The sequence below is a fragment of the Ixodes scapularis genome, unplaced genomic scaffold (assembly GCF_016920785.2).
Source record: "Ixodes scapularis isolate PalLabHiFi unplaced genomic scaffold, ASM1692078v2 PGA_scaffold4__175_contigs__length_147842914, whole genome shotgun sequence".
Classification (NCBI taxonomy): Eukaryota; Metazoa; Arthropoda; class Arachnida; order Ixodida; family Ixodidae; genus Ixodes; species Ixodes scapularis.
The window spans coordinates 57,756,110-57,768,442 of record NW_024609879.1 but is presented as its reverse complement, the minus strand read 5'-3'; the positions used below and the strand labels follow the sequence as shown (position 1 = coordinate 57,768,442).

Sequence of the window (12,333 nt, the reverse complement as noted above, 5' to 3'; positions counted from 1 at the left end):
AGTCGTCGATAATGGTCCGCAAAGGCATCCTCAATGCTTGCTCCGTCTGTAGCTATGATGCCATTTCTCTCTATTCGAGGATTTCTTTGGACAAAGCATACCTTCTTTCTGCTATCAAGGCCTGTTTAGTGGGTTGCTCACCACAGAGAAACCGCTGTGACCTCGAGCGTATCACAGCGCCTTCGTATCGCTCTTTCTGGAATTTCTGAAGACGTGATTTGACATTCGCGATATCCTTTGCTCCCCAACCAGGGCATTCACATTCAGCTTCGCACAAATTGCGTAAACCCTTCTGTAGTTTTCGTTCTTCTGCCCGAGCGTAGAACTTCAGCCTGCTCGATCTCTCGATTGCTGACATTTTTACTTGCTCTTTGAACCGCTCCCATCGTTCCAATGGACATGTCTCGTTCCGCTCTGTTATTTTCCTTAACAGGTCATCTACTGTAGCTACAAATGTTTTGTCTTTAAGCAGACTGGTGTTCAGCTTCCACAACCGCCAATTAAACTTTGCCTTGGGAATTTTGTTTCCTCCAATTGCGACCTTTACGAGGCAGTGGTCACTAAAAAACACTGGTTTTACACAATAAGAGCTAATGTCATGTACAATGTCAGCAGAAACATAAACACGATCAAGGCGTGCGTGCGAAGATTCTTGAAAGTGCGTAAATCGAATTTTTTTAGTTCCCCTCGATATGTGGAAAACATCTTCCATATATTGTTTTCTGCTATTATTTCATTCAGACGATTTGCACTAACATCGTTATTACGCGTTATTGGAAATCTATCACCTGCATCGCATACACAATTATAGTCACCCAGTAATACAGTGGTCCGATTTGATTTGATGTAGTGTGACATATCGTGGAAAAACAAGGTTCGTTCACTAGCTTTACACGGGGCATAGACACAAATAATTCGCCACTGCGCATCAAACATATTAAAGTCACATATTATAAAACGTCCATGAGCATCGGTGGTGAGACTTACATCAGAGAGGGGGACAGATTTCTTAAGGAACAAAAAACAGCCTCCTGCCGTGCCAACAGCATGCATTACACATACTTCGTACGAAGTAAGAAAGAGTTGTAGCGCCTTCGTAACTTGCTCTTCCTCCGGCATTTTTGTTTCTTGTATGGCTAAAAAGTCTACTTGCTCTTCGTGAAGCAATGTAGTAGCTGATACTGTTTACGAGTAGAATTTAAACCTCTAATATTAAGTGTACCCAGCGTTAAGCAATTAATAGAAAAAGTGGGAAATTTGGATGCAAACATTATTGGGGCGGAGGAGGAGGGAGGTTTGTAATAAAGAGCGATTTACAACAAATTCACGCAAAACTTACATAATTCATAGCTGTGGCGACAAGCACGAGTAAATATTCAAATAAACTAAAGAACTGTCAGTAACTGTTCTCTATGTGAACACAACCACCTACTGCGACGTTTGCTCTCGTTGGCCATCCCGTGGATCTCGGGGCTTGCGTTTCTTTCTTCCTTGTGGCTTGCTCCAGTCAGGCCCTTCAAGGTCGGGGTATTCCTCCTCGACTCGATGTAGCGGTCGCTTGAGGGGATCCGAGCTGTCGCCCATTTCCGAGTCAACTTCGGTGGCATCGTCTAAGGAGAGGTCGTTCCCGTCGACTGTCTTCTGTCGCTGGCTTTTAGAGGAGCCTGGAGCGGCCTTGACGATGTCTTTGCCGTCTCCGACGCAGGCAGCTGTCTTGTCAGCTTCGAGAATCGATGCGGTGGTGTCCTCGTCTTGCGATGCGCCTCGTTTGTCAGCCTCTGAAGGTGTTTTGGTATGGGTGGTGGTTGGGTGCCCAGAGCCGTCTTCGATTTTCGAAGCTTCTTCTTCATCGATGAAGAATTCAGAGTTGTCTTCCTCGGGAGCCGGTCGCATTACAGTGGCGTGCGTCCGGATGCAATCCTCTTGCTCATAACCAAAACGATGGCACTTGTCACAGCGAGGGACGCGACATTCTCGGCGGATGTGGCCTGTTCTCTTACATCGAAGGCAGAGAGGCGCTCTTCCGGGGACAAAAACCAGAACGTTGCTGCCGAACAGACGCAGCTGGTGCGGGAGGTTTTCCTTGGTGACGCCTTCCTTTAGGTTCATTCTCACCAGCCTTGTCGTCGTCTGAACATTCTGGAAGCCTTCCGCCCTCCATGTGTCGCGGGATACTTCGTTGATTTTTCCATAAGGCTCTAGGGCCCTCCGCACTGTGTCGTCGCTTATGTGAATAGGTATCCAACGCAGCCGTATTCGTACCTCGCATTCATCGGGATCGGTGAGCAGGCATCTTTTTTCCTTCACCACAAGTTCCTTGGCTTCCAGGATTTTTCGCTTCGCTGTCAGGGAGTTGAAGGTGAAGAGCCAAACATGGTTCATCTGGTACGCGCCGGCTCCAATGAGGTCGTTTAGAACGCCGTGGCGTTCCATTTCTCCTCGAAAATCGTCAATTTTGTACGGGCGTCCGGTAATGTCACAATGAGCGAATACAGAGTTCAAAACTTCAGTACCTGTAGGCAGTGACGGCAGAACCACTCGGTAGGTATCCTGGGACATTTCAGCAGATGAACCACGGCCGGTGAAAGCCGTTGCAGACGGTCCACGGGAGCTCATTTTTTTTGCGACCGTTTCGAACGGCGTCACGCGCTTCTCTCTGACCATAGCAGCAGGCGCGAGGCGCCGGCGCCGGCGGAGGTAGATAAATATACTGCTACCGCTTTTATCTCCTGTGGTTTCTTCTTTATTTTGGCTCCTACTTACCCTCCCTGACCGTAAGTTTACCTGCCGCTAATACAGTATAAAGGGGCGGTCAATTGGATTCCAGATGAAGGTCCCTGCAATCAGTTTCTGCGAGCGAAATTAGGCTTTTGTGCTTGAAGCGATGCGGATCACTCCCCCATAAGGCATGGACGCTAGGTACTTCCTTGTCCCCATGGAGCTGGTCACGTGACGTAAAAATCCCTCTTGGCCGCAGCCGCGACCGCAACCGCAAGATGAGCAAACCGGCCCAGGGGTGCGTCGTCAAGGTTTGTGATGCCCGCCGTGACGATATTTAAATGCTGCTCGTACAGTGGACACGAAGACTGCGTATAGGCATTCGATTTTGGCTCGTCACGATCACTGCCTCTACACGCATTTGGGACTGAAAGAAGCGTTCCGCTTTTATCCTAAGAATTCCACCCCGACGAAGTCGCTTCTTGGCGAGTGGCGTGGCGTTCGTGGGTCCCACTAGTGCGAGTAAGCGGGTGTAAAGAGAGAAACCTTCGTGCCCGACATCTTTGCATGGCCTTTTTAAAAACATTGGCGGCGTATATTTCGCTCCAGATGACGTGGCCGGTTTTTGTGGCTGCGAGTTGAGGAGGTAAACGGCCCTTACAAAAAAATGAAAGGAAGTGAAAGTGTAAAGGATACACTCCGTACACCGCGTTGAGTCTCAATTGAAAGCCAAAAGTTTTTTTTTAGTCATATTGAACCTTCACAGGGATTTGCCACTCCGTTTAATTGAATTTTTAGCAATTGCATTTTAATTCAATATTTGGCCTTAGTCATTTATTACATTTTTGCGATTGAGTTTCAATAGAATTTTTTGCAACTGCGTTAAAAAAAATCCTTCAGGGTGTGGTGAATATTTACATTATAATTTCTTTAAGCATGGAACATGGGGGAAACAAAGCACATTCTCATCGGAGCGCATCTTTGCGCCCGGTTTCCGGCCCCCCGGAGGTCGCGGCGCGAAGCCACCCCCTCTCCTCCCTCGTAGAATGGAGAGAAGTAGGGCGCACGTGTGTTGCCCGTCTCAGCCACTGGGGACCAGAACCGCGGGCGCGTAGATGCGTTCCGATAAGAAATGGAAACCTAGAAACGCTTCCAAATTGAGAGTTTTTTAGGGAGCGCCCTACTATACTGCCCTGCGTTATCTTTCTAAAAATAGTCGATTTAGTGGTTTTCGATCACGCTAAGCAAGCGTCTAATTGGAACCATATGTCTCCTTTCATTATTTAAAAAGTTAATTAACGAATTTCAATGAATTGGCCAAATGATCGTTACGATTAGCCTCCTATGCTATGTTCCCTCCTAGCCGTGCAACTCACCTGCACAAACCGCAATTGTGTAATTTACACGGCTCTTCTTAAACATATATGATGTTTTTGTTTTTGTTGAAAACATATTTTATTTTATGAAAAGAAGGGGATAGGGGGACTAGAAATAAATAGGTGATCTTGATCAAAGAATCAGTTCTGGCTGGGTGCCCCTAGTCCGGGGCTCCAATCGCGGCTTGTACCACCGTCGCTCTCCGTACCAACCAGTGTTTGCTTTCCGGATCGCTCCAGTGGAGGGCCGCGTTCCAGCTGTCCCTTGTCGGAATTGGAATCGGATCCAAACCTTTAATGTGCTTCCACACCCACATCAAGTGGTACAGGTCCCCCCATTTCCACCCGCAAAAGGAGCAAGTTGGTGAAGGATGGAGTTGGGGGTACCATTGATGGAGCTTCATTGGCGTCTTCATGGTTCCTGTCTGCAGTCTTCTGTAGAGGTGCTCGTCCTCCTTGGTGAACTTCGAAGGTGGCGCTGGAAGAGTCATCCTGGCTTCCCTGGTTGTCTTCAAGTATTCGTTGTAGTTCATGTTGGGGTCAGGGGAGTGTGGTTGAGGTGCGGACTAGTCCCGTTTCGAATGAAAGGCTCGGGCTGCGGCGTTTGTCGCCTCGTTTCCCTCTACACCCGCGTGACCTTTTGCCCAGACGATCCTCATGCTCGTAAACTGCGCCTTGGAGAGGATTCTCGCCGCCTGTTCGCCTATTTAACCCTTGGCAAAGTTGCGGCACACCCGTTGCGTGTGTGTGATGATGGTGACGTTGTCTTGTTTGGTATCTGTGGCAGCCAGAGCAATTGCGGCTTCTCCTGCGTGTTCTCGGAGGGTCGTGTAGACCGACGCCGTGCTCACCACGTTGCCACGAGGATCGGCCACGGCAAGGGTGGTGGTGTTGCCTTTTGGTAGGATGGCCGCGTCGGCGTGCAGGGTTCCGGACTTCTTGCTCCATATCCTGGTTATAGACTGTGCACGAACACTTCTGTTGACGTTCCTTTCCGAGTTTATGTCCCTTGGGATCTTCTCGACCGTGATCTTGCCTCGTACAGCTGGTGTTAATTCTTGTTTGGGTCCTTCATGTAATATGCCACCCGGTGTGGCCAATTGCATCCGCTTCAGGAGCTATCTTCCGTTCGGTGTTTCGCTGAGGCGCTTGATTTGTGATATCCGCGGGCTTCCCAGAGTTGTTCGATGGTGTTTTAGAGGCTTGTGCTGAGCAGGTCCTCCGTGGCCGCGTACTCTGGTAGTCCAAGGGCGCACTTCAAAGCTATTCAGATGATGACATTGAGCACGTTGACTTCGGTCTGAGTTAGTCTCAGGTACGGGATGGCATACATGACCTGAGATACCACAAAAGCATATACCAGCTGTACAGCCTCCTTCTCTTTGAGTCCGGACCGTTGGTTCCTTATTCTCCTCAGGATCCCGACGACGTGCGTCGTGGAAGTGGTGAGCTTGTTGATGGTGGTAAGATTTCTTATTTTGCCTGAACTTAATATATCTGTTAAGTTAAAAAACACACACACACAACACACTGTATATAGAGCGCATGAACATGTTTGCAAGCAAGTTTCGTAAGACCAATATGTGACCGACATGCGAGAAAGAAACAGGTCTCAGACAGGGCCTGTAGATTGTAGTTTCTATGATGTAGCAACAGTACAAGTCCGCGCTTTTACGTTAGATCTTTTTTTCCTCTTCTGGTATGGCGTATATCATATTTTGGTACTTACTTGAAATACAAGGCAGTGGCAAAGAAGAGCAGACACGAAAGCAGCAGCCCCATCATGACAAACGGCACACCGCACATGTTTACGCGCGGTCTTCTTACTAACGACTGCGAGCTGCGTTTCACGCAACCAGAACGCGAGAAAGAAAAAAAAAGTATGATTGAAAAAATAAAATAGAAAGCGAGAATGTGGTACATGTTAGGTTGATATGTGATTGAACTTCACATAAATTGTGTGCTATTCGGGCCCGCATGAGTTGAGTGTTATTTTTCGTAAAACACATTTTTTTTTTAATTTTTAATACATTTTCTGAACAAGTGTGCTTAGTAAAAAGAAATGTAAAAAAAAAAGTTAGTATATACGACGTCAGTCTGCCACCCATGTCACGGCCGCGTAAAGGGGAAATTTGTAAGTTACTGCTATTCGAACATTGCAGATTTGATTTTGCCGTTTGTAATAAATCCTATAGTACCCGCCCTTTGGTCGCCTGAAGTTGTTGAAATGAACAAAGGCTGTCGTACTTCGGTGATCACTCGTCAGATCGGTAGGTTTTTCTCAAGCGCTCGAGAAGAAAATAAAAGCCACGGCAATGTATGCGACTCACAAACTCGAGATAGGAGCGAGTGTATCCATAAACCTATTTCTAGTCTAACTGACTCTCACATATTACCTCACATGACTACAATTTTTAGCGGCTACACTTTTGAGTTTTCTGCTTCAGTCCACTCAAGTCAATAAGAAGTATACCAAAGATGTTCCATAAAACTCTAATTCAATTTCATAAAAAAGTCAAATCGGACGTTTTAGTGGTTTACACGGCGTAAGGTCGGTCTGCCAGTAGGGGCGACACTGGTTTACACCGTAGATGAGCAATTTCGCCAGTGCAGTGCGACTGCTAACCTGGGTTCTTCAACGTGCTTACGCAGTAGTGATACATGACCGCACGCCGGTACGATGCTTATCCAGATCGAAACGGGCCGAGGTGGGCTCGAACCCAAGATCCCTGGGTTATGCAGCGCGAGGTTTCGCTCCACGCGCGTCGAGCTGCGTGTGCGCTTTAGCCCACTCGGCCACCGATCCCGCCCTAATCCAATTTCAATGTAACTTTTGGTCTGTGGAGGTTATTGGCTTATATGTCAATCATAGTGTACAAAGTCTTTTCGCACATATAGATAAAAAAACGTATATTAATGAAGGGCGATAAAAATTATATTCAAACTCGATTGACGTTTTAGGGACTTCAAGCTACAGCTTTGTGTCTCAACGCAGGTTATATAAGGCGCGTCCGCGTCCACTCATGACTATAAAACTGTATATTAAAAACGGTCGATAAGGTTACGTTTCATTTGATTCGTGTTTTTAACGACCTGGGTATACAAACATATGTCTGTAAAAAACTGTAAGGACTATTCACTGTATGCCATGTCTGAGGGCGCTGTTTAGAGTGCATGCTCGGAACAAAGTCACATTAAAAGGTAGGTAAGACTGGTAAAGTTGGTGGTAGTCGGCTCACTGCAGCTATGACCGGCATTGAATACTCTCTATAGAGATTGACCGATGGGATGATTGACAGGAAGCCGGATAGAAATTGGGGTGGCGATGTGGGCCAGCTCAGCAATTCATAAAACAACGCGCAAAACAACGAAGCCGGGAGAGAAGTACACGCAGAAGACGAAAACTAGAGTTTAGCGCTCGTCCTGTGTGCTGCTTCTTTCCCGTCCTCGTTATTCCTCGCGCTGTTTCGTGTAGCGGATAAAAAGTTGCAAGGGCGTGATGAGCCGTTACGCATAAATCGCGGGTAAAGCTGCAATTCGGCTAAATCTAGCCGTTTCTTAAAAGAGGACGTATAAATATGAGCGGAGAAACTTTACATAAATTTGTCTGAGACAGGAGCCTTGAAGAGCTCAAAGTCGCACAAAGCAGCGTCGTGGTTCAATAAGTTTTGCATCACTCGTCTTGAACGTCCTTTGTACCTGTAGAATGTGCCCCTAAAAACATAGAGATTTTTGTTTTTCTGAAAAACTAAACTACGCTTTCCAGGTTGCTAATTATCCGCCCAAATGTTGCGCTAGCGGTTCGAATTAGATGCCAGAGATTCAGAAGTAACCGCTATGTTATTAGAAAGTTACACGTTGTTTTCTTATATTTTCCACGGAGCTGAATGGCGCCAATGGCCAAAATGGGCCCCATTTTCCTATTGCAATTTTCGAAAAATTACTTCTAACTTTTGAATAAGGTAACGCTTTGTTCTAAAAGTTTGGAATCCGGTTTGAACCGCTAGCGCTACATGTTAGAACGGAAAAACACGCGCTGGCTGAGCGCCCGCTCTAACTGCTGCTAGCAGCGAGCTTCCTGGCGGCGCACGCGCCGAGCGAGCAAAAATAGCCGTGATAGCTTTCAGCGCGCAAAAGGCTCATTCACACTGTCCCACTTTCTTACGTTAAGTTACGTTACGTATAAGTCTCCGAAACATTCGTGTCTCGAATGTCGCGTGTCATGCTTTCTCCTTGAACTGACAGCCTCGCTTAACATGAAGCACACATGTCCCGGTGACTTCAACCTAATATTTCGTAACGTAACGTAAAACAATGGGATTGGGGAGCGCTGAGCGAGGGTCGTATACACATCGGAGTAGGCAACGTAACCTTGCTCTTAGTCTCACTTCCAGGTTGTGCAGCCTGTACTACGAGCCACGCCCTCCTTTTTCCGCATTTCAATTTTCCCCGATAGCACATCCATATTTGCAGTGAAATTATTTAATTTGCAGAAAAAGGACTCGCCAGAAGTTGTTAGCACAATTGGGTATGCCAATACTGTCGGGTATATTGAGTATATGTTTTACCCGCATGCTTCGCGCAGCTTTTGTTGAGGCAGAATACTTAAAAATCTAGGCGGCCAAAAATGCGTCGACGTTAGAACCAGCTCTACAGTCGACTATATGGAGTAGAAAAAATATAAAATTGGTATAGACACAACTACATGACTAACAACAGGAAGTATTGCGTCACGTCATCTTTATCCGCTTTGCTGCGCCTTTTATTTTTATTTTTTTCGCAAGGTCTACGTTACACAGGGCGGACGGTTAGCGGAATAGGACAGTGACCCTAAATAGAATCGCGGTTGTTTTTTGTAGGATACATCGAGCGATTGCTGCAACAAAAATAAAGCATAGATTTAACTTTAACGTGCCGTCAGATTCAAAAATCAGAGAAAAAGACCAAGCACATGCGCTGCAGGATGAAAGGCTCTATATTAGAAAGGAAAAGAAAAGAGAACTGCGTCAAAGTAAAGGCTAGTCCAGACTTTTGCGACTGCTTACGATCGTGTTCCTTAAGACCTCTTGTGATATCTTACGACGAGAGAACACACTGACGCCATCTATCGTGTTGCCGTGGAACACATGGCATTGCCGTATACATCCTGTTTCCTTTGGCGCATCGTTCTTGTTATTTTTTTTCTTGAAAGAATTTTCGAGTAGGCTATAAATGGCTATTTCTCATAGATAATACGTATATTGATCTCGCGAATACCGCAACATGGGCCCCTTAGTGATTTCAGGGGGCTCCTGGGGCTCTGGACTAGACAAACACAAAGTTATAGAGCCGAACGTTTGCGGAGCGCGCCGTTTGGACTTCGGCGACAAAAGTGTGACGTCATCATGACGACAGTACAATCGGCGCACTCCGTAAAATTTGATTCCAATATCAAAACGATCTATTAAATCTCTTCATTATTGACTGTCGCTGTAAAAAACGAAATTAAATGAAGTTCCACTGGTGGATCCTTAGAAAATGCGTTAGCATGACCCTTTGAAAATGCCACAGACGTCCCCCTTTAGGAACGCTGACGCTGGCCACTTCACTCTTCTGTTTTGAATTTCTCTTTTGCTTCCTCTTTTTTTTTCTGGCCCTTTTTGAAATCGTTACGGGGTCAGTGCTAGCGTTTCCCAAAGGAGGACGAGTGTGGCGTTTTTGATAGGTCATGCTAATTTATTCACCAATGGATGTTTACTTTATTGCCGCCTGCTTGGGTCAGTGCTTGTACTTGGTTTACACTCAATTTTGTGTCAGAAACCAAGGCCTACGCTTCCCGCACACTTGGAACTATGCATCGCAGAAAGATTGGCATCAAGAAGGAGAATATTGTTTTCTTTGTTGAGCACAAGTTTTCTTTCTCTCCATGGAATAGACCAGGCTTTGCATCATGGAAGAGGACTCCAAATGTATCGCCTTTTCAAACGTAGGAATTTATATGTCCAAATCTTATGTTGCATATGAATTTATTGTATGTTTTATACCATAGCAAAGGCTCTTTATTAAAAAAATACGAAAATATTAAAAATGTTTTTTAAGAAAATCGATGTTGAAATTTGTACTTTTTGAGATACCTTTCATATTCAAAGCTATTTTTCTTCCGATAACATAATTTAACTATAAACACATCGTACTTGTTAATAGATATTCGTTTAAGCTTTCACTGATGTATATTTCTGCCTCAGCTTTACGTGTAACAAACGTTAGATCATCAAACCACAGAAATTATTGTATAAAAAAGCGAGATTCTGGATTTTTTTTAAATAAATAGAATAGAACACGTTTTATATATATATTTTTCCTTCACTGCGGTAGAAAAAAAAAAGAAAATTTGTATGACGATTGCCCAAATTTTGAAATCTACCTCTGGTCCTTTAAAAGGCAAAAACCTGAGAGCTAAAAAACTATGACTTAAAAATGGTTTCCAGTTTCGTCCTAGTAAAAAAAATTGCCATGCATACATATTTTATTCAAAAGATTTTGAGACATGACCCATTTTTTTTTGCACGATTTGAAATTAAATAGTCCAGATTTGAATGCCCCGTTTTCTAAAGCTTTTCTTAAAATTTAGTGCATATAGTCGTTTTTACTAAAGCTAAACGATAACAGGAAACATACCCGAAACTGTAAAAGCCATGCACTATAAAAGCGGCGCTTCCGGTCGGAAGCCTTCGAACGTGGTTTCAATAAATGCCGTTACCTTACCTAGATGACTCATTTTATTGTCGCAGTGAGGCGCTCTTGTGCGTTCGCTACTAGAGATCCTGCATAGGCTCCCTATAGGAGCCAGAGTTGCGCGATCACGTGAGGAGCCGGATCAAGTGCCGTGCAGGAAAGTAGACGTTGCACGCGCCCCGGCGTACGTTCCCCTGCGTTTCTTCTTCTTCTAAGCGTTGTGAAAGATGGTGGGGGGGGGGGGGGGGGGGGAGGAGAGGGCCAATGGTGGTTGCGCACCGGGCGCTTGGTCACTGGCTCTCGGGGGGAGGGGGGGTGTGGGGAGAAAGGTTGGGGGTGGAGGGGGAAGATAGAAATAGATTTGCAGAAGGGGAGGGGGGGGGGGGGCGGGCATGTCGGAGTGCGCGCGAGGGGGATTAATTTAGTTGCATCGAATACCGGGTGGCCGGGGATGGGGGGCGGGGGGAGTTGGGGGTCCAGCGCTGGAGGCTGGCACGGCGCGGTGTCCGGCGATCAAGCAATCGTCCGGGGCGACCACGTCGTGTGGTGGGAGGTCCCACTCTAGTCCATCCGCGCCGGAGTCCGGGCGCGTTCGTCGAGCACGCGACAGGTGCGCGCCAAGGCGAGCGTCCAGGGCACGACTGAGCACAGCCGTCAGGGCCCCGCTCCACAGTCGGCGGGCGCCCGGAGGAAGATCAGAGGGACCACAGGAGCCCGGTTTCTTCCAGAAAGGTCAGTAAGGCCCTGAGCGCGCGGTCTTTGCCGCGCCGGTCGCCCCTGGGTCTCAGTATTTGTTGTGTGGTGTTGCAGGGCAGCCCCAGTGCGGCGAGGGATGTTGTCATGGCCGCCCGGGCGTCAGCGTGTGCCGGGCAGGTCAGGAGGAGGTGGTCGAGATCCGGCCATTCTCCGCAGGTCGGGCATTCCGGGTCGGCCTCGTCGCGCAGGAGATGCATCCGTGCCGGCGTCAGGGCGCACCCCGTCCGGATCCTGTGGACGACTGCGGCGGCTGGACGGCCCGTGCCCCGAGGGGGCTTCGCCGGTCGGTCCCCGGCCGCGTACCGCTCGTCCGGGTGGTTTGCGGCGGCCTCCCGTGCGATCAGAAGCTTGGTGTCGGCGAAGGGGCCCACGTCCGACGTCCGGAACTCGGCGGCGTCATGGACCCGCTCCGCCAGGGCGTCCGCGCGCTCGTTGCCAGGAATCCCGCAGTGGCTCGGGACCCACTGGAACGCCAAGCGGTGGCCGAGGCCGCCGAGAAGCAGAGCCTCACCAGCGATCTCCCGAGCGAGGGGGCATGCCCCCTCGAGCCCGTACAGCTGAGACAGGGCCGCCTGGGAGTCGGAGAGCAGACCCAGCTGTCCGGGCGTCGGCTCTTGTAGTGGATCAGGCGCAGCGCCAGAAGGATCGCCGCCAGCTCCGTGGTGGTGCTGGTGGCGTGGAAGGCAAACCGTTCGCCCACGCCCAGGTCTGCCCTCTCCACAAAGACAGCCGCCGTCGACGAGCCGTCGCTGGGCCGCACGGAGCCGTC

The 12,333-nt window shown here is 47.9% G+C and overlaps 1 protein-coding gene and 1 pseudogene across 1 annotated transcript; both read right to left on the bottom strand.

Annotated features, from left to right (window-relative positions):
- Nucleotides 1–1,428: 1,428 nt before the first annotated feature.
- Nucleotides 1,429–3,279, bottom strand: LOC121832907. The gene is made up of 2 exons (XM_042293572.1): nt 3,273–3,279; nt 1,429–2,213 (listed from the first exon to the last, which is right to left on the bottom strand). Exons 1-2 carry the CDS (start codon nt 3,277–3,279, stop codon nt 1,429–1,431), a joined length of 792 nt encoding a protein of 263 aa, XP_042149506.1.
- Nucleotides 3,280–4,255: 976 nt separating this feature from the next.
- Nucleotides 4,256–5,900, bottom strand: LOC115325240 (annotated as a pseudogene).
- Nucleotides 5,901–12,333: the final 6,433 nt, after the last annotated feature.